This window comes from Colobus angolensis, unplaced genomic scaffold (assembly GCF_000951035.1).
Source record: "Colobus angolensis palliatus isolate OR3802 unplaced genomic scaffold, Cang.pa_1.0 Scaffold359, whole genome shotgun sequence".
Classification (NCBI taxonomy): Eukaryota; Metazoa; Chordata; class Mammalia; order Primates; family Cercopithecidae; genus Colobus; species Colobus angolensis.
Genome location: NW_012116921.1, coordinates 1,250,985 through 1,273,800, shown reverse-complemented (window position 1 = coordinate 1,273,800; position 22,816 = coordinate 1,250,985). Strand labels below are relative to the sequence as shown.

Genomic DNA, 22,816 nt, shown 5'->3' with positions numbered 1-22,816 from the left:
AATCAAAATGGATCAAATACTTAAATTTAAGACCTCAAACTATGAAACTACTACAAGAAAACACTGGGGGAAATCTCTAGGACATTGGTCTGGGCAAAAATGTCTTGAGCAATACCCCATAAGCACAGGCAACCAAAGAAAAGATCAACACACGGACTCACACCAAATTTAAAAGCTTTTGCACAGCAAAGGATAAAATCAACAAAGTAAAAAGACAATCCACAGAATGGTGGGCTGCAAAAAAAAATTAGCAAACTACCCTTCTGACAAAGGATTAATAACCAGAATATACAAGGAGCTGAAACAACTCTATAGAAAAAAAATCTAATCAAAAGATAGGCAAAAGATTTGAATAGACATTCTCAAAAGATAATAAACAAATAGCAAACAGGCATGTGAAAAAGTGTTCAGCATCACTGATTATCAAAGAAATGCTAACCAAAACTACAATAAGATATGATCTCACCCCACTTAAATGTCTTATATACAAAAGACAGGCAACAACAAATACTGACGAAGATGTGGAGAAAAGGGAATCCTAGTACACTGTTAATGGGAATGTAAATTAGTCCAACCACTATGAAGAACGGTTTGGAGTTTCCTCAAAAAACTAAAAATGGAGCTCGCATATGATCCTGCAATTCCACTGCTGGGTGTATAGCCAAAAGAAAGGAAATCAGTATATCGAAGAGATATCTGCACTCCTATGTTTGTTGCAGCACTGTTTACAATAGCTAAGATTTCCAAGCAAACTAAGTGTTCATCCACAGATGAATGGATAAAGAAAATGTAGTACCTAAGGCCAGGCATGGTGGCTTATGCCTGTAACCCCAGCACTTTGGGAGGCCGAGTCTGGCGGATCACCTGAGGTCTGGAGTTCGAGACCAGCCTGACCAATATAGAGAAACCCCATCTCGACTAAAAATACAAAATTAGCTGGGCATGGTGGCGTATGCCTGTAAACTCAGCTACTCAGGAGGCTGAGGCAGGAGAATCGCTTGAATCCAGGAGGCGGAGGCTGCGGTGAGCCGAGATTGTGCCATTGCACTCCAGCCTGGGCAACAAGAACAAAACTCCGTCTCAAAAAAAAGAAAATGTGGTACATATATACAACGGATTACCATTTGGCCATAAAAATGAATGAGATCCTGTCATATGCAACAATGTGGATGGACATGATTATGTTAAATAAAATAAGACAGGCTTAGAAAGACAAACATCACATGTTCTCACTTATTTGCGGGATCTAAAAATCAAAACAATTGAAGTCATGGAGATAGAGAGTAGAAGGATGGTTATCAGAGGCTGGGAAGGGTAGGTAATAAGGGGTTGCAGGTGTGTCGGGGGCTGGAGGCAGAGATGGTTAACGGGTACAAAAAATGTTAGAAAGAATGAATAAGACCTACTACTATTTGATGGTACAACAGGGAGACTATAGTCAATAATAATTGTACATTTTAAAACAACTTAAATAGAGTAATTGGATTGTTTGCAACTCAATGGATAAATGCTTGAGGGGATGGATATCCCATTTTTCATGATGTGCTTATTTCACATTGCATGCCTGTATCCAAATATCTCATGTGCCCCTTAAACATATATATCTACTATGTACCCACAAAAGTTAAAAAAGTTTAAAAAAGAATTTGAGCATATATCCCTTGCACTCTCCTCCCCTTCCAATCAGCTGGAACCTGGCTATGGCAGTGACCTAGCTTTCACCACACAGATGTCTACAATGCCCCAGGGCAGTGGTTCTGAAATTGTGCTCTTAGACCTCTGGGGATCATCAAGACCCCTCCAGAAGGACACAGGTCCAAACTGTTTTCCTGCTAATACTATGACATTATGTGCCTTTTTTACTCTCACTTTCTCACAAAGCTACAGTGGAGTTTTGCAGTGGCTACAGGAAGTGTGATGTCACAGCAGTTTGAATACAAAAGCAGATATGAGAATATAACTCTCTTCTATTAGCTAGCAGTTAAAGAGATTTGCAAATATATAAAGCAATGTCTCTTGCATCACTTTTTAAGTTTTGGAAAATATGATTACTTTTCTAAAAATATGTCGTTCAGGTTAACTTGTACGGATTTATTATTTTGAAGGACTTAACAAATACTTATTTTAAAATTTCTCTTTTAATTTCTCATATGGTGAATATCAACAGATATAGCACATATAAATGAAAGATTTTTGAGGTCCTTAATAATTTTTAAAAAGTGTAAAGAGGTCCCGTGATAAAAAATTTTGGAGCTGTTGCTCTAGAGTTGGAAGGACAATGAGCTGGAAAAAACCCTGCATCTCTGCATGAATGTGAAAACTGAAACTGCCCTCCCCTCATTCACAGTGAGGTCATCCATTATATAAAAGAGAAATAAGTTTCTGTATTATGCTACTGTTCATTGCATCTTTTTATTGAAGCACCTGGGATTTACTCTAAATAATACAGACAATAGTCACATAAGTGGGGGGGATGCTACCATATCAAAAAAACTAAAATGTGTGACATTGATTTGCTTGGGTAGTAAGGGCACAGACATTTTAGAGTGGAAAGTTGATAACCCCTGTTATGTCATTGCATAACATCATTATTACTGTGATCACTTGGGAAGCATATCATGTTCCAATGGAGCCCATAGCTAAATACATGGCTAGAAAGAGCTAGAGTGTCTGTGTACGTTGACTGCTCTTTGCTGCGCTTAGCAATATATTAAAAGAAATAGATTAACTCAAGAAAGAATTGACTACTTTGTGAGCACATGTAAGAGAAAGGAAAGTATCCAGTAATTTAAGACCACACAAGGTGAAACAAGCCAACTGCTTGTATGCTTGTATACCTCCAAACAGCAGGAGATTAGGCTGTTGCAAAAAGAATTCCCATTAACCCACCATTACCACCAAAAAAAGGGCACCTAGCCCTGAAGCAAAACCTAGACTAAGGATGTTGCCTTTCTACCCAAGCCCACTGTTTTAGATGGCCTCAAGGTAATTGTCATTAAAATGAGAAAACAAAGAAATCACCACTGTGCAATATATCTATGTAATGAAACTGCACTTGTACCCTCAATCCATAAACAAAACAAAGAAAAACAGGAAGATAAAAAAGAAAGCAGCTTAAGAACTATCTCTGGAAAAGAACTTATGATACAGTTACTAGCACGGACTGGAAGCTTTTTGTTTTTTCTTCTTTTTGAGAGGAAATCTACCAAATTTGGAAATAAATAGTTTTTACCAAAGTAAACATAATTCTAGGCCAAAAAAAAAAAAAGGCATTTCTTTTTTAACTTAAAACAGGTTTCAGCCAGTTGCGGTGGCTCACACCTGTAATCCCAGCACTTAGGAGGCTGAGAGAGGATGATCACTTGAGGCCAGAAGTTTGAAACCAGCCTGGGTAACACAGGGAGCTCCTGTCTCTACGAAAAGGTTTTTAAAAAACTAGCTGAGTGTGGTCCAGGAGTTCAAGGATGCAGTGAGCTACAGTGGTGCCCCTGCACTCCACCCTGGCTGACAGAGAAGGATCTTGTCACTTAGGAGAAAAAAAAAAAGGAGAGAAGAGCATATTAGTCTCCAGTATACTACTTCAATGTGTCTTGCAGATAATGGACAAGGAAGAACTTCTCAGAGGCACTGCCAGGGCAAGGAACCTTTGCAATCCCTGCCTAACAGGATTCACTATGGTTCAGGGACTACCGTATATATTCTCAAACTTTCCTTTTTTAAATAGGAGCCTTTATTTCACTTGTCCTTGGCTTGCTCCTCTACTCTTTATTAGTGATAGACAAAGAAGATAACTTGAAGTTCAGTTTCCAGGTGGCTGAGTATGAGAAGTCAAAGCTAGACCTGATGAAGAAAACTATATAGAGAGTAGAGATTCTCCACTTTTGAACTAACTGATGGGACTCTGGTTGTTTTACTTGGGGAGTGAGTACATTGTAGGTGTGGGAAGAAGGGAGCAGGCAGGCATTTGCATGGCCAGAGAGGCAAACTGTGGGAGAAGCTGTTAGTTAGTTCTCCCAGACGTCTATAGTAATAGCATTGCTGCCAGGCACCTGGCTCCCCAGCTGGACTCTACTTCCTGGCCTTCCTCCCAATTCCAACAGGACTAAATTCTCAGCAATGCCATGTGAGCAGAAGCAATGGATGTCACTTCCAGATCTGAGACTTCAGACCTTTGCATTCTCTTCCCCTTCCATGCTAGCTGGAATCCATATGTGATGACAACCCTGTTTCAACGATCCGGCCAGTGACAGTGTCCTAGGTGATGGCAGAAAAACCTGGGAAGAACCATGGTCCCTCAGTGACCTCAAGGAAAAAAGCTGCCCAGTCAAGCGGGACTGTTCACATGGAGACTATTCCAAAAGACGAAAAATACACTTCTTCATCCTAAAAGCCATTTAAGTGTTAGGCCCTTTTGTTACAGTGGTCTGACCATCACCCATATATGGCTGACATCAGAAATTCACCTCTTCTCACACCCCAGATCTGTGGGGAAATCTTGGGGAAAACGGTATGTGTGTATGTGCCTATATTTACACAAACAAACAAACAAACAAAAACTAAGTTAAAGCAAAACTTTAAGAAGATGCAGTATAATAAAAATATATATTTAGTTGTATCCTTTATAATAAACCACTAAATGTGTTTTTCTGAGTTCTGAGGCACTGCAGTGAATTATACAACCTGTGGAGAGTGTTATGGAAACCCTGAATTTATAGACTGTCAATCAGAAGTACAGGTGGTTGCTGGGACTTGCAACTGATGTCTGAAGCAGGAACAGATGGAACTGAGCTCTTAACCTGTGGGGTCTGAACTAACTCTGGATAGTGTCCAAGTTGAACTGAATTCTTAGACACCCAGTTGGTGTTGGAGAATTGGAGAATTGGTGTGGAAGACCCCACACATTTGGTGTCAGAAATGGTAGCAGAAAAAGACACCCCAGAAGCTTAAGCCTACATAGGGTGTAGAATAATCAGGGCTGACCCTGAGACTGCTTTACAAAAACATTTCAGCTTTGCCTCCTCACCCGCTTAACTCCTGCAGGATAAGCAAAGGTGATATCGACCTCAGACACCTCTGTACTGCCCACAGTGGCAAAGAACCTCCAGGCTGCTAGAATGCCATCCTAAGAAGATATTAAATTAGACCTTTTCAGTCTCAGAAATGTGGTTGAAAACAATAAATGTAAGTTGCTGCACATTCTACATAGAGATAACAGACCATCCTATAGAATTTGCTAACAGACCCCAAATCAGTACTGTTACCTATGACTAGGCTATATAAAAGAAGATGTAGATTGATCAGGTATCCAGAGAGAGTTACCAGAGGGTTATGCTTTTCCTACCTCTTCCCTATGTAGGAGGGAATCCTTTCTTCCCTCCCTCTCCCATCTACTGCAAGTCACATGAGTAGGAATTTCAAGATTCTGATATACCACCTTAGGTTTCTGAGTCTGAATCTGGTCCAAGCTGGGGACAGCAGAGATATGTTAAAGTGAATAAGAAATTAAAGTTTTGATTTAGATTGGACTGGACTTTTTAAGAGCTGAAAATGAGATCTTTTTTTAATGTTTTTTAAGTGACCAGAAAAGTCAGGGACTCTTCCTGAGTTATTGTTCAACAAAAAAGAAAGATACTCAACATAGCGTGTTTAAAAAGCAATAGACAAAAAAAAATCAAGTAGCTTCATCTGCTTGTCCCTACCAAGTTTAGCACATTCAATATGTGGGTAGGAGAACCAGGTTTGGGTGGCAATGCCTGCCTCTCTGCCTATCACACTTCTGCCAATAACCAAGAATCACATGGAATGACTGCCATAGCACCCGCTTTCAACAGAATATAATGTGGTAGCAACAGCAATAACAAAACTTCATCAGATATTTTCCAGTTTTTCTCTCTTCAAAGCCAGAACAACTAGAACCAAGCCCTTAAGCTGACTGAGCACCAGAGGTTCTGGACTTATGGTGGGAGAGGAAACCTAAGAAGGGGAGGCAAACATTCTAGCACAATAGGTGATCCAAAACAGTTAGCGGGAACATTCAAAAAAATGTTTTGTAAAGCTACCCTGGCCATGAACTGCCCAACTCCAGGCTTCTTTCATGTGATACATAAACTGACATCGTATTTTACCTAATACTGTATAATACAGTATCTGTAATATGTTAAATGCTCCTTGAAATAAATAAGAAAAATATTTAAAAGTCTGTAGAAAAATGGGCAAAGGAGAACAGGCAATTCACATAAGGAAGAAATACAAATGGCCAATGAGTGTATGAAAATATACTTAACCTTAATAGTAACCCAAGAAACGTAAATTTAAAACACAAAATGCCATTTACTTATCAGGTTGGCAAAAATTTTACATATTAATCACATCTGGTTGGAAAGGGTCTCTAGAAAAAGATACTCTCATTCAAAATTGATATAACTTGGAAAAGTCATTATGAAAATTTAGAATGCATTTGAATATGAGCATGTGCATGTGTGTCCACACATGTACGTATGCATGTAAACATAGAAAAAGGTCTGGAAGAATATATAACAAACCTAACAGTACTCCTATTTCTCAGGAAAGGAGGAGCAGTGGGATGGGAGGGTGTTGATGGACTTTCACGTTTTACAGATAGACTTAAAATCTGTATGAGCATATATTACTTCTGTAATTAAAAGAAATTTTTTTTGAAGCAGGGTCTTGCTGTGTCACCCAGGCTGGAGTGCAGTGGTACCATCTTGGCTCACTGTAGTCTTGATGTCCTGGGCTCAGGTGATTCTCCTGCCTCTCAGTCTCCTTTAGCCTCCTGAGTAGCTGGGGCTACAGGTGTGTGCCACTATACCTGGTTAATTTCCAGGTTTTTTTTTTTTTTGAGATGGGGTTTTGTCATATTGCCCAGGCTGGTCTGGAACTCCTGGGCTCAAGCCATCCACCCACCTCAGCCTTCCAAATTGTTGGGATTACAGGCATGAGCCACTCAGTCCAGCCTTAATTTTTTTAAATGAAAAACCAATTAACATGAGATTATAAAGCTTAAATAGATATATAAAATACTTTAATTGATTTATTTTCCTTTAAAACAGATGTGTTGGGGGCTGAGCAGGCATAGCCTACTCAAATTCTGGCAACTGAACCCTATCTTAATCTACGTAGGTGGTTCAGTATTTCGCAACCCGAAGAAAGTTTCCTTAGTTGGCATGAATATAAGTACAGGGTAATGTTTTGCATCCCTGGACAGTACTGAATAAGGCCTATTCTTAGTAATTCAAGATAAAAAACAATTGTATGAAAAGTATTTTGAAATACATTTTAGAGAGATTTGCATTTTTCAGTAAAAAGAATTCTATTATTAGCTATCTTTCCTTTTGGCAGAGACTGTCTTCAATTTTTAAGAGTTTGCCAAAGAAATGACCTTCTGCCAACCTATACTGATGTATTTGCCTGTTTTCAGACCAGAATTCATTCAAAAGCACCAAAGTCTTCCAAGAAGTCTTTTTGTTTTTATTCCCAAACTTTTAAGCAAAAAATAGTCCATTTAAAATATAAGGAGACATTCTTACTTGGTCCTCAAAAGATAGAGCCTGGGCAACATCTCTTGGAAATCCATCAATAACAATGCCCTCTTCATCAGGTATTTGCATCAATTTTTGTTTTATCTCTGTAATTGTTGTTTCCTTTTATAAACAGAAAGGATGAAAAAAAAAAAAAAACCACAGTTAAACTTAGTATACTCAAGTGGTAGGAAAACATTTTGCAGAATAAAAGAAAATTATACAGCAGTACCTGCGGGGCCAGTTCTCCAGTTGTAATTATCTTGGCAATAAGACTCCATTTCCTATTGCTGCTGGTACTGTGGATCTTCTTTCTTAATAATTCTCCCACAGAAATGTATTTGAATCCATATCGTTCTGCAATTTTCAAACTCTGAGTACCCTTTCCGCTTCCTGGACCACCTAGTATTTAAAACAGGCAAAACTGTGATCTTCTGATACAATAAGGACCTCCCTTTTATACAACTACCACTTCATCTGGGATGCAGATTCTGTGTCACCAAGGCAGGGTGGTTAACGGCTCCATTTGTGGCTTTCTCAGTGCTGCCTTTGAATGTAAAGCAAGTAGAGACTTCATCAAGGAAAGAATTGTCTTGACCAACTGTATTAAATGTGAGATACAGGTTTTTTTTTTTTTTTTTTTTGAGACGGAGTCTCGCTCTGTCGCCCAGGCTGGAGTGCAGTGGCCGGATCTCAGCTCACTGCAAGCTCCGCCTCCCAGGTTCATGCCATTCTCCTGCCTCAGCCTCCTGAGTAGCTGGGACTACAGGCGCCTGCCACCTCGCCCAGCTGGTTTTTTTTTTTTTGTATTTTTTTAGTAGAGACGGGGTTTCACCGTGTTAGCCAGGATGATCTCGATCTCCTGACCTCGTGATCCGCCCGTCTCGGCCTCCCAAAGTGCTGGGATTACAGGCTTGAGCCACCGCGCCCGGCCCCATCATTCTTATAATATATAAAATGTTACAATATGGCATGTAAGCCTATAATGAGAATCACAACCTCGGGAAACAAGTTGATTTCACTGAATAGAAAGAAATGTGAAGTGGGAGAGATTTGAGTATTTACATATTCTCCAAAGATCTTAGTTTATTGAAATATTTTAATCATTTTCATATAAAATTCATAGTACACACAAAAAAATATTTGTGCTCTTTTATACAAGATCAATTTGCTATCAAACCATTTTCATGAACAATCAAGCTTCCATTTGTTCATCCTGTTAATAATGACCAATAATTTATTACTAGCAGCAAGAACAGCAAAATAGAAAGAATGTGTTCTGTCCACATACAAATCATAAAATGATGACATAATTCCCCATTATTTTTCACCTGTAGTTCTACCATTTATTAAAGTGTTTCCTTGTCTTCGAGGTAAGGACTTGAAAATTTTAAGCACAAAAAGAATGCATTCCACTTGCCAGAATAGAGATTTATGGCATAACAGTGGCTACCATAAAGCCATAAAAATATTTTAATTCTTCAAAAAAAATTTTAACTCTTCAAAAACTGACTTTAAACTCTCTTCCTGTAATTTTGTCTTTAACAATTCAGGGCTAGATATATTTGCAATTTCATTTTCATTTCACTTTAAAATATACAAATGTCATTCCCTCTAGTCTAGTGAGCTTAAATTCTTGTTATAGCTTGGTGTGTTTATTTGCATGCTTTTTTCCTAGTTGTCAACATTGCTATGTCCTCTGGAGCACTACTTCCTTGCATGGGGTCTCTATAAATTTGGCACTCTGTTAATGCAACCGGCTAGAACAGCTTTGAACATTTCATGCCAGAGTTTTGCTTTTGGTCACCTCTGTGAAAGGTGATTCTAACTGGAATATGAAACAATGACTACATGTTGCGTGTTCACAGGTCTCTTCATGATTTTTATAGATTTTGAGAAAGAATTTGCAAAAATAGCCACAACTTTTTTTTTCTTTTTTTGAGATGAGGTCTCTCTGTCACCCAGACTGAAGTGCAGTGGAGCTCATGGCAACCTTGAACTCCTGGGCTCAAGCTATCTTCCCACTTCAGCCTCCCCAATAGTTGGGACTACAGGTGTGTGCCACCATGCCCAGCTAATTTTTAAAATTTTTTGTAGAGACAGGGTCTTGCTATGTTGACCAGGCTGGTCTGAAATTCCTGGGCTCAAGCGATCCTCCCTCCTTGACCAAAAAGGAATTTTTCAAAAATATTTAAAACATTTTCATTTTCTATTCCTTCTGAAATGTCATGGGGCTGATATTTCCACATGCAACATAAGATTCATAGTGGCAACTTTTAAAATGAACTATTATCATTGTTATTTTGGCTAATACTCAGACGTTATGTGCTATGTAAAACAATATTCTTTTTTTTTTTTTTTTTTTGAGATGGAGTCTGGCTCTGTCTCTCAGGCTGGAGTGCAGTGGCGCAATCTCCGCTCACTGCAAGCTCCGTCGCCTCCCAGGTTCACGCCATTCTCCTGCCTCAGCCTCCCGAGAAGCTGGGACTACAGGCGCCCGCCACCACGCCCGGCTAATTTTTTTGTATTTTTAGTAGAGACGGGAAAACACTATTCTATTAGATTTGTTTGTCTTTTAACAGTGAAACTTTGGATTTATTATAGGTGCCAATTTGCCATAAAGAAGATTCATTTATATTAATCTTTACCAATATATTATTATTTATTTTTCTCTCTAAAGTTAATAGTGAGTAAAAATTTAATTTGTTGGTTCAAAGGGGTAAAAATCACATCATGTTTAGAAGACTTTCTTTTCTTCTTCTAGAAACAGAGTCTCACTATGTTGCCCAGGCTGGACTCCTGGGCTGAAGGGATCCTCCTGGCTCAGCCTCCCTACTAGTTGGGACTACCACCACATCCAGCTCTTAGAAAACTTCAACTGGCTCAGTTATCTGTGATCAAGATTAAATACATAAAACCACAGGATAATAAATCTTGAAGATTCATTACTTCAAGATTACTTTCAATTCATTAGAGAGAATTTCTATGACATTTTAATAGGAATCTATGAAAATGCAATAGGCATTAGATTATATAATTATAACAATTTCTATTTTATTGCAACTTATACTAAGAATATTTCCATTTATTGTCCCTTGAGCTATTGTTTCTATTGACTGTCATTATCCAACTAAGTATTTGCACATATAATACACGATTTACTTTTTTGAAATGTAAATATATAAACAAAGGTAGCAACAGTATGAGAATTTTTGCTTTCTGTCCTCATACCTATAACAAGAATGATTTTTGGTCGAGGTCTGGTGGGATCAAAAACCTCATACTCCTCAATCAACTCTGCAGTCTCAGAGAGATCCGTGTCACTTTCTATGGAGAATTGATGGATTGGAGGGAGCCGGTCATACCGCCGATATGGAAAGTTTGAATTTTCAGGCATTACTGCAAAAGAGTAAGATAACTTTGAAAAGGAAAAAACACCATAATAAAACACTCTTCACACTTAAACAACTAGTAAAAGCAATTTTAAAATTAAATGGGTTTGTTTTGTTCTCAACTGGAAGAAGTCTCCCTTAGTGGTCAGCAGGTTTTATCATAAAGGGGCAGATAGTTAATATTTTGGGCTTTGTGAGCCGTGCAGTTTCTATTCAACTTAGCCATGGTAGTATGAAAGCAGTCATAAGCAATATAATAAACAAATGAGTGTGCCTGTGTTCCAATAAAACTTCATTTATAAAAACAGGCAGTGAGATGAACTTGGCTCATGAAACTTTACCACCCTCTGCCCTAAGAGGAACCTTCTCAGATACTGCCTAGTTTTGTTTGGTAGGTTGCATACATCGTGGCCTCTGCAAATGGTGCTCTCTGGAGTTGTGTAGTACATAACTTTCACAAGCATATGCAGCTGCCTGTCCATAAAGCTAATGCTTATATATTCATTCATTCAACAAATATAGATAAGCTGCTTACTATGACCCAGAAATGCTATTGTGATCTAATGGAATGGCTTGGTGGCATAATGAATAAAAAATTAAAGGCCGGGCGCAGTGGCTCAAGCCTGTAATCCCAGCACTTTGGGAGGCCGAGACGGGCGGATCATGAGGTCAGGAGTTCGAGACCAGGCTGGCTGACACAGTGAAACCCCGTCTCTACTAAAAAAAATATAAAAAGCTAGCCAGGCGAGGTGGCTGGCGCCTGTAGTCCCAGCTACTCGGGAGGCTGAGGCAGGAGAATGACGTAAACCCGGGAGGCGGAGCTTGCAGTGAGCTGAGATCCGGCCACTGCACTCCAGCCTGGGTGACAGAGCGAGACTCCATCTCAAAAAAAAAAAAAAAAATTAAGGTACTGTCATGGTTAGTAGGAGGGTGCAAATAATTCCTACAATTGGAATATCTTGTAACATCATCTAGTTTTACTTTATCAATTTACTTATTATTTTTAATCTACTTGATTTAAAGATGTAAAAGTTTAAGTTTGTATCTATAATGGCAACAAATACTTGCTATTTATTGCTGTTTATAACATGCCAGATATGTTAGTGTGTTAAGAGTAATTTGGTATAAGAATATGATGTAGTCCTGTCCCTTTAGTGCTTATAAACTAGAGCTTATATGTTTATATCTTATAGCTGTATGAACACCAGTCACGATAAGTGGTAAAATGAGTATCTCTCTGATAAACACCACACTAATTTAATGAATTACATTTGGGCTGCAGTGGTAAGAAAGGACTTGCACAGGAGGCAGGACCTGAACTTTGAAAGACAAGCACAGGTGATGAAATGCAGGAAATATAACCCAGTTGGTGGGAACAGTACAAAGACTCCGAGTCAGAAATTCAAATGACATACTCAAAAGGACCAGAGGACAGGGCTGGCAAGTCCAAACTAGGGAGATGGTCTCAACCAGTTGTTGATATATAGTTTATGGCTTCCTCTTCTTTACCTCAGGTGTCAGTATTCCAGGAGGCACAGAGAAGCACTAACTACCCAAAAGGCACTCGCACAAAGCAAACAGGAGGCCACCTAGCCTTCCATGAGGAATTCTGCTGACTACTGTATCTTAGCATGGCCTAAGGCTCACATCTCCTCCCAGGGATGTTGATCCGTTAGAACTTTCCATTCTCTGTTGATACAATAAATAAGGCCATTGACCACGGACCCACTAGATTCATTTTAGCATGAAGCATGAAGAAAAGCACTGGGTAGTCTGCAGATGACAGTAGATCTCTTTTAGAAAGAGCTGGGAAGGGCTACATCAGGAAAAGCTCCAACAGTATCCTGCTCTGCCTTGAAATTTAATCAGTTCATCCAACATTAGACAAAATTCGAAACATTATCCTTGATTACTTTCTTCCCTCTCTCTGCACATCTACTCCCAATACTTTATTTGCAAAACATATACCAAATGCATATGCTTCTCTCCATCTCTACTATCACAACTCTTCCAAAGCCATCATCATATTTTACCTGGAATATCATAATAGACTATTTACTGATCTACCTGCTTCCATGCTTGCCACCACAATCAACTGCCTGAAATGTTCTTCCCCTGTTGCTCCCATGGCTGACTGCTTCTTGTCATTGACACTTTACCTTAAAGGTCACCTCCTCCTGCAAGAGGACTTTACTGACTTTCTAATCTAGTGCAGCCTCCTAGTGAGTCTCAGAGACATCACTCTAATGCTCTGCACAGCAACTACTTCACCATCTGAGAGTTTTTTTGTTTATCCATTCAATCATTGTTTGTCTTCTCCAATTGGATTATAAGTTTCATGAGAGCAGGGGCCTTACCTATGGTCTGGAGCTCTGTATCCCTGGGATCTAGAACTGTGCTTGGCAGATGGTCAGTGTCCAATAAATATTTGTTGAATTAATAATAAAAAGAATGTCTTACTGAAATAGTTTCCCATAGAGAAAACTCAGAAGATAAAATGGGTGGGCAGAGCGTGGTTCAATGTGGAGGTCCCTGAACCCTTTACCATGGTAAAGGGTTTAGCTTTAGTAGAAAGCAAGTGGAGGATTTGCAGGGGAGGGTTGGTAAGAGAAAGGAAACAATGAAATGAAATACATGTTTTAGGAAGGTTAATCTGCTAGTTAAAATGAATTGGAGCAGGGAAAGACTAAGAACAGAAAGAGTAGCAGCTAGGTGGCTGTTAAAGTAATCAACAGATGAGAAATGAAGGCTTAGGCTAGAGTGGTAGCAGGGGAAATGGAAATGGATGGCCAGATCTGAAGGATATGATTAAGGTTGGAATATGAGAAATGAAAGGAGGTGACAGTTCAAAAACAATTTCCAGGTTTCAAGTCTAAAAGGATAAGGACCATACTGCATTTCATATAGTATCTTTCTGCCCTCTCTTTTCTGCTCCAGCAATATTGGACTTCTCTCATTCCTAACCAAATTACAGCTTCTTTGTCGGCCTCAGGAACTTCTCTTCTCTGTTCCCTGGTACAATCTCTTTCATCCTTCTCTAGCTAACACACACTTAGCTTTCGGCTCCAAATATAAGCACATCACCTCTTCCAGGAAGCCGATCCTGAACCCCAGCCTAGGTTAGATTCAGTCCTTTGTTAACATGGTTAATTCCTTAGCATATGATGTTCCTATGATGTCATTGTGCTCCTGCTTATATTCCTACTGCTTGACTTCACTGCTAGGCTATAAGGTCCCCAAAGGAAGGTGCCATGTCTGTTCTTTCCTGGTGGTTGGATTCTCAGTCCTAAAACAATGTCTGACACATAGTAGTACTCAATAAATGGTTAATTTATTGCTCAACTGACTTACCGGCTGACTTCATGGAAACAGGAAAAGAAGTAAGTGCTGGTTTTGAAATAAAATAGTGTGTTTGGTTTTGGACATGTTGAATATAAGATAATGAGATATTCTGAAAGACAGGCTCTATGAATGTTTGGGGTTATGGGATTAGAACTCTTATTTACAGATAATTATTCAATTGTATGCATGTGGCAGAAAGAAAGGGATGCTTACCTCATATTTAATGCTTTAAAGACAGTCAGCCAATAATTTAATCCTTGCTTTATCATATTTTAACTTAGGAAAGTAACTTGATTAGATGATGAAAATGTTTCATTTCACAGAATAATTTTTCATAGTAATAACACATTAACATAGCTAAGGCAATATTTTTACAAAAAATGTATGAATCACTCATTTCTAGAAATAATCACTATGCTTTAAGACACTGGGCAGTTAGGAATTTTGTTGAATGTAATAAACAATTCCACACATTACAACTAAAACTTTCAAAGCACACACGAATAAAGTATTTCATAAAATAGAATTGTATTATTACAGGACCAATCAGTTTAGAAATCATTTTCTGTTTTTTAGCATACCTTTCAGATACAAGACCATGTGACGCCACATTCTTACCACCATAGCTATATGAAAATTTTGTATTTGATGATTAACTAAAAGATCCCCGTGTGGGAATTTTGGTAAAGTATCAGTGGGTATGGAGAACCTAAAATTAACATGCAATCTTATTTTAATGAAAATTAAGCCTACATTTTCCATTCTTGTTTTAGCTTGTCCTGCTAGATCGGGAATTCCAAACTCACAATTTGTGTACCCAACATAGCCCCACAGATGTGTTTTGTTCAGCTGGACATTTTTGCAAAATTTGCACTTAATTGTCTTTAAACAATGACTGTTCTCTCTAGCTCTGCTCTCTAGCTTGGCCACAGTCCTTACCATTCTCTCATGGCCTGCCTAGCTTCTATGTACAATCAGGCCAAGTAACAGTATAAAAAAGTATCAAATAGAAGTATCAAGATTTTATTTTGTTGCAGTCACTTTTACATCCAGTCAGAGCAGCTTTCCAACTAAGTAGATGTCATAGCTTCTCAGATTTAATTTTTAAAATGTATACCTGAAGTTTATTAGTACTTTAAGGTTTAGAAAGCAGATTCCCATATTTACCTTGCTTGATCAAACAAGAGTACGGGGTATGTATTTAACAGGGAGCCAGACATTAAGTATGATGACACCCTGGGAAGTAAGCTTCCCGTATGTTGGGGATGTGTATGAACTGTTCAAGCCCACAAAAATATCATTTATTCACCGAAGTAGTAATGTACTAAGTGGTATGCTGCAGCAGCAACTGGCTAAAAATACAACCATGAGTACCTGCTGCCCACAGAGAGGGCATATCTAAGCTGTGTCTGCACAGTTTGGAGTTCTAAACTCCAATTCTGTTCATTTGCTACTCTGTGTATCAGGCTGTTCTCAGTGAACCAGAAATCCCGCTGATTTACAAAGAGTGAACTTTATACCTGGGACTCTGCTTGGTTATCAAATCAGAACGTGGGTCTATGAATAGACTGTATAGTAAGAGAAAAATCCCTTTGGTATTGTAAGGTCCTAAAGGTCAAATCAAAATATTTGTTGCAAATTTGATTTAGTAAGTATATAAAGACACAATCTTACCCTAGGACTTCCCACAGAATGTAACCACATGGCTTATTTTGTACTGAGTGTTATTTTACCTCCTGCTATGTAAGACAGAGAGTGGTGAGAGACCTTGTACAGTAATGAGATTTATTGCTAAGACTCAGAGTGCTAATCTCATTACCTTATAGTCACACCAAAATTTTCCAACTATTTCTCTGTTTTTTTGGTCCATTATAACATTTGAAAGTTTCCAAAATTAGTTTTAAATAGCAACTTCAGACATCTCATTACTTCTCAGCAGCACTGGGAAATTTGGTCAGGGTCATGTCATTGACTTCTGCATGAATGGTGAAGGACTCTTTTCTTTAGAGATGTTTCTTAGGAAAAGCTATTTCTGTTTGCCTTCTTTTGCTTGTGTTCCTTGAAAATTAGCACACTATGACTTTTTCCCACACTGCATTCAAATAAAATCTACGTGGGTCATGACTAATAAGGTTAAGCAAACTAAGATTTGCTTCCTGCTTATATTCATTGCAGATAGAATTGTCTCCATTTCAGAGGCTGTCTGTATAGCATAAACCTTTTGTTGTACAATTTTTGAGAATGGTTTCAGTTTTGAAAATGTAATGATCTTGGCCACTAGAACAGAATTTAGTTTCCCCTGATTTGAGCTGATTCCAATTTGCACATACTATAATACGTCTCAGCTTCATCTAGAGGCTGAAAGGCTGGTTGGCTCATGTTGAACCCTTAATTTTGATAAGCACACGTTTCAGAAAGAGATCAAAACACTATGAATCTTCTCTAATGAACTACAGTTTTCAGTTCTAAACAACTCCTAAAATTTAAACAAGTTTACTTTTCCAACTTCTTTTATAGCACCCAAATGCCTAGATTAACGTATTAATTAATACATTGCATTCAGTAGATGCTTAAAAAAATTTTACTGAATTAACTAGTGTTAAAGTGCACTAAATATGACCTGAGAAGGACTCCATACTTCTATATTTGAGACCTTGTGGACAAACTGCAACCTAGCTTAATAGGTAGACAAAATTGAAAACCTAACTTGGGAGTATGCACCTGTAACAATAGCTGAGTCTTGGCCGATCCCAGTGGCTGCACTTCAACCATTTATACACTGAGTGTTCAAATGTATTCAATATGGCAAATGCTGAGTTGTAACCAATCCAGCCATTCTGTACCTCACTTCTGATTTCTGTATGTCATTTCCATTTTTTTGTCTATAAATCTTCCACCACATGGCTGCACTGGTTTCTCTGTGCATCTGCTGTGTTTCTGGGGGTTGCCCAGTTCATGAATTGTTTGTTGCTCAACTAAACTCCTTTAGATTTAATTTGGCTGAAGTTTTTCTTTTATCACTAGTATAAACTTTACATGCATTTATGCAGATGCATTATTATGAACTCTGAACTTGGAAACATTAGTAAGCCAAATCTCTTTCTAGTTAATAAAAAAATACTGAACTGCTATGCAATAACTACCAATTATACTTGTATTCTATTCATTTATTGTGAGAAATCTTATTTGCAATTTTAAGAAAAATTATGTATGGTTTGCTAATGTAATTTATTTTGCAAAATAATGAAGTCAGTAATATAAAATTTCATTAAGCCTCTAGTGAATTGTTGGACAATGGTATGTAATTTTGTTTGTCTTTTTATGGAAGTGATTAGAATTAGTAGCAGAGAGAAATTAATCATGATCCAAGGACTTCAGGCATTTGTAAACTCAAAAAATGAAATCACTGTGTATAGTCTATATGGTATGTTTTAAAGAGAATTGCTATAACAATAAAACTGTCTATTATTCTCCATATACATTACCATTTCTTAGAAAGGATCTCCGGGACTGTCCTCCATTTAGCGGAGGTAAGGTCTTCTTTTCCTGGCTTACAAATGTATCCCATTTCACCTTGTCACAGCCACCCAGTTCCTTGACTTTCTGTAAACAACTTTCCAAGTATTCTACTGGGTCTTCGGGCTTAGAACACATCAGTCCATTCAAAAGGCTCTGAAATAAAACAAAATATGTACAAATAAAATATCTTTTAAACCCACCTTTGTTTTTTTTTTTAAATTTAATTTAATTTATTTTTCTGAGATGGAGTCTCACTCTGCTGCCCAGGCTGGAGTACAGTGGCACAATCTTGGCTCGCTGCAACCTCCACTTCCTTGGTTCAAGTGATTCTCCTGCCTCAGCCTTCCAAGTAGCTGCGATTACAGGTGCACACCATTATGCCCAGCTACTTTTTGTATTTTTAGTAGAGACAGGGTTTCACCATGTTGGCCAGGTTGGTTTCGAACTTCTGACCTCAAGCGATCCACCCACCTCGGCCTCCCAAAGTGTTGGGATTACAAGCATGAGCCACCGCACGTGGCCCCACCCACCTTTGTTAAAATAGTGTTATGGCTCATCTTTGGATTCCGGTAGTTTTTGTTCTTTGCATTTGTCTTTTAATAAACAGAGTTGAAATTATGATCTGATGGAATCATTAAGATAATCCCTTAAATTCTCGCCTAATTAGTTTTCAGTTCAGCATTCTCTGCCTCTTAAGCAATTCAGGCAACTAGATAGTTTAAAATGGAAGAGCCATTCACTTTATCACAGTGAGATAAAATGCAGCATTTGAAAATGCCCCAGTCATTATTTGTCTCACTCCTACCCACCCTTTATGTCTCTAAGCCTCAGTTTCTTCTTTTATAAAATGGGGGTAATAATAAATACCTCATAGAGTTTTTAAAGAATTAAATAATTTCATATTTGTACAGTGCATATTAAGTGCGTGGCACATAGTAAGTGCCCGACAAACTTTGTTGGTGGTTTTAGTTATTATTACTATCAGGAAGTCTTCTCTGAATCCCTAGGTTGGTCTGTGAACCCCTTCTTCTGTGTTCCCATGGTATCCAGCATAAAACATCATACTTGTTTGTCATTTATACTGAAACCACTGGGTTATGCATTGGTCTCTGTTCTAAATTATAAGCTCTTCAATAACACAGAGTGAGTCTCATTCATTTTTCAATCCCCAGATACTGATGCTTTCCCTGGCATTTGGTAGGTGCATATTTAACTGTTTTCCAATTGGAAAAAAAAATCCCTCAAAGCTCAAATCTAAGTGAGACTCAAAAAAATTGAGGTCTGAGACTAAAAAAAAATTACTATTTGACATAGAGTAGGTCACTACAATATCCACTAAGATTCCAGATGGGAAAGGAAAAAAAGGCATGATCCTGCTATTGCTTTTTTGGCTCATGGTGTCTGATGTGTCACTGGTACTAGTTTCTAAAAATGCTACCAGTTTGGAAATGCTGATTCCTGGAAGCTGGACTGATGTACAAAATATTTTCCTTTGGAGTATTTCATGGCAAAAGCATAAAGGATTATTCTTACCAATATACATTGTTAGCATCCAAACACCCTTTGAAGGGCTGACATCTGTTTAAATACAGTATTTTATTTTCAAGTATTTCCTGTGTAATTTGCTCAGAATGGTAGGCAATTCTCACCAGGTACATTTGTTTTCTGAAATCCTAAATAGAGTAAGCTAGAGTGTGCACCTCTATCAGCCAAGTTGCAGAGGGAGCAGAAAAAACTACCTGGGCATCCAATCCAGTTTGTTTGTCAAAATCTGTCCTATATACACACACATTGCAGTTGAGCTTCTCACATTTCTCGCATGTGCCAAGCCAGTATTAATCTTATTAATAAATAAAAGCCTCTGTGTCATATATTCATTTGCATACCCAGTGCATTCTCAGCCCTGTGTGACTTTATTACCCCCATTTTATAGATGAGGAAATCACAACTCAGAGATGTTAGTGACTACTCCAGTCTACTCAATTAGAAACACCTAGGCCCAGGATTTCAATTCAGTGTTTCTGATTCCAAAACCCATATGTTATTCTCTGTACCTGTTGCAGAAATGTGGTGTGAGATAAAAGAAAACATGAGATTCTCTGTGCCATCTGCAAAATGCCCTCTTTTAATCCCTACTATTGCCTGAAATGGGTGAACACACTCAACGACTGTTTTCTGAAAATATACATTTCCAGCGTCCTTAAACAAAACTGGTTCTCCAAAGGGCATTGATTTTAAAATGGGGCCATGAGTTCCATTCCTTCACGGATAATTCAGATCTTTTTTCTAATAGCCAGCCACTCTCAGGGATTGAAGACAACCAGCACATATTATTGCTCAGTCTCTGAGTGAACCCTTTGAGACCTTGAATAATCTAATTTGACTTTCCACAGTATTCAAATTGATTGTCAAATCTCTGCTGTAAGGTACAAGATCAATATACACACCATAAAGTTAGCCAGAATTAAGAACTCATGATAAAATAACAAGAAAGTGGTTTTAAAAAAAATCTAAAACCGGAAACACATTTCAAACATGAACCTACCAGAGATATCCCATGTTCCATTTGGCTTACATGATGTCTCAAATTAGGAAAAAATCTGAAAAGGTCAGTTAGATATATTTACTTGTCTGACAATACGTCAATACAATAATCAGTTTGTCTATAATGGCCTCTAATATCCACAGCTGGGGCCAATATCTTGGTGTTTAGTAGATAGCTAATTGTTAAACTTTGTACACTTAGAATATTGTGGTGGGCAAAATCCATTTTAAAAACCTTAAGTATTTAGTTTTATAGTCTACACTCATCACATGGAGAACTGCCAGATTTTCCTTTCCTCTTGAGCTGCGCATAGCACAGATTCGTCTTACTGAAGGATGTAGCCTTTGGAGGTCACCAGCAGTCTACTTACATCTTCTTACTGTCCAGAAGCGAATCTAAGTCCATTACTGTATTTCACCCAAGCAAGTTGACTTCCTTTTCTGGGTGTGCATTATTTATTCCATTCATATGCAGAAAAGTAAATAAAAAACATAAAACCTTAACAAAAAGGCCTGCCATAACTTATTTGCATACACGGTGTAGATTTTAATAAACTATCAAAATTCTCTGTGGTTACCTTCCACCAAGGAGGAAAAACAGTATCCACATTTATAAACAAAAAAGATGTACTATGTAGGAATTTTTGCAATCACGTGGTCCTCCTACAGATGTTTTTAATGATTCTTTCAGAAGCGTAGAAATGAAATATATCTCAGTAGTAATCTTTGTGAGAAAAACCTTCGCCTCTTAATTTCCATATTTACTTTTTGAAAATTAAAACAGAAAAAGAACAACTTTTAAGATTCCCACACATTCTCAAGACCTGTCCTTATGCAACACCACCTAATTATTTTCACGCAGGAGTAACACATTTGGTAGATTTGGGCTTCACATACCACGCTTAAGCTCAGTGAGTGGTTCACCTGGAAATCTTGACTTCAGATGACCTGAAAACGGTGGCTTATAGAGGTGAGAGAAAAGAAGATCTGTAATTATGGCAACCCATTTTAAAGACAGTTTAGGGAAACTGAGGCAAAATTATTTTCTCCAGTGGTGCTTTAAAATTCCTTTTAACAGAAAAAATCCCTCAAATCGGGGGGAAAAACCCCTCATGACCTTTAGTTTACGGTATCAGTCTATCAGTTTTCAGAAATGGGGAACGAGGTTTGCAGAGAATGAATTTCCCCTTTCAGAGCTCTCTTAGGAAGCTTGGCTTGCTTCTATTCTTTTCTCCTCCTCCCCCCACTTCAAGCAAAAGCACTTGAGATTCAGGAATGTTTTTAAATTCAAATACGAAGAGAAGGAAAGGAAGCCAAAACGACCTGAGACAGGGGCTATGGCTTAGAACCGACTAAGGTTCAATCCTCAAGCCTCCTCTCTCTCAGTCTCCAAGTGTCCCCCTACTCCGGGTTCTGGTGCAGATGATGCTGTGCTTCGGTTTGAAGACTGAGCAACAGGAGTCCGCCCGCCTCGCAGCTTCCTCCCGGACCCGCTATCTCCAGGTGGGTTGTCGAGCACTGGCGAAACCTGCGGCCCAACCCTTCCTAGGCAACGGAAAAACGTGCTCAGGAGTTCATTCAGCGAAAGCGCAGAGCAACGCTGGGGGCCTGTCACCGGGGAGGTGGCACTCGATAGGTTGGGTTTTGCTTTTTGCATCTTCATCCCTCTCTTCCAAGCTGTCTCCGGGGAAGGCTGCCTTCGTCCACATTTCCTCTTTACCCGAGGGGTTCCAACCCTGGACAAGTAGAGTGACTAGGGCTCTGGATCCCTCAGTTTCGAATCTTTACTCGCTGCTGGGCGATAGTGCAGCCACCTGGCCTGGCCCTCGCCCCCAGAGAGCGCGGCCCGGCCGCGGTCTGGAGCCCACCCTGGGTGTCCACATCCGAGGGGCGCGATGGGGACAGGCTGCTTTCAGAACCCTGCTGGAAGACTGAAACTTGATCTGCAAGATGCAGGCTTCTAAGCCCAGCCATCTGACAAGGACCCTGGCAACCCGCGGGAAAGGCGACTACCCGCGGGCGACCGGGCGAGTGCGCTTCTGCAAGCCCCTTCAATTACATGCCCTGCGTGGGGAAGGTGGGACGGGGCGCGGCTGCCTCCGAACCCCCGAGATGCAGTCCCCGGATGCTCCCGCCCGTCGGCCAGCCCTAGCCCCTACCTCAAAAAGCTGAGGGATTTCCCTCCGGGCCAGATACTCCTTGGCATCGTTGGTGTTCATGGCTGTGCCGCGCGTGCCTTGGGGCGCAAGCGGGGAGGATCCCGGGCTGCGGCGACCTGAGCCGGGGCTGGCGCTGGGGCTGGCAGAGTCCGCGCCGAGCAGCGGTGCAGCCCTCTTTCTCACGCGCACTCAGCTCAGCCTCTCCGCCCAGGCCAGGGACCCCCTCCGCCTCTCCCCGGGGTCTGTGGTCTCCGCGCTCCCGCCGCCCCCGCTTCAGTTGCAGTCCCTGAGCCGGAGCTGCAGGCGCCGAGCAGCTGTGCCG

The 22,816-nt window shown here is 39.4% G+C and overlaps 1 protein-coding gene across 2 annotated transcripts in view; it reads right to left on the bottom strand.

Annotated features, from left to right (window-relative positions):
- Positions 1-22,816, bottom strand: part of AK5 (adenylate kinase 5) — a 292,705-nt gene extending 269,889 nt beyond the window's left edge. The window contains exons 1-5 of one of the 2 annotated variants that reach the window (XM_011953156.1): positions 22,495-22,816; positions 17,758-17,944; positions 10,770-10,937; positions 7,771-7,940; positions 7,548-7,661 (exon numbers count right to left, since the gene is read on the bottom strand). In XM_011953156.1, coding sequence (XP_011808546.1) covers positions 7,548-7,661; positions 7,771-7,940; positions 10,770-10,937; positions 17,758-17,944; positions 22,495-22,554 — 699 coding nt within the window. In that variant the 5' untranslated portion in view covers positions 22,555-22,816. Of the gene's footprint in view, positions 1-7,547; positions 7,662-7,770; positions 7,941-10,769; positions 10,938-17,757; positions 17,945-21,259; positions 22,269-22,494 lie in introns of those variants that run through there. The other variant, XM_011953157.1, reaches the window with a different exon arrangement.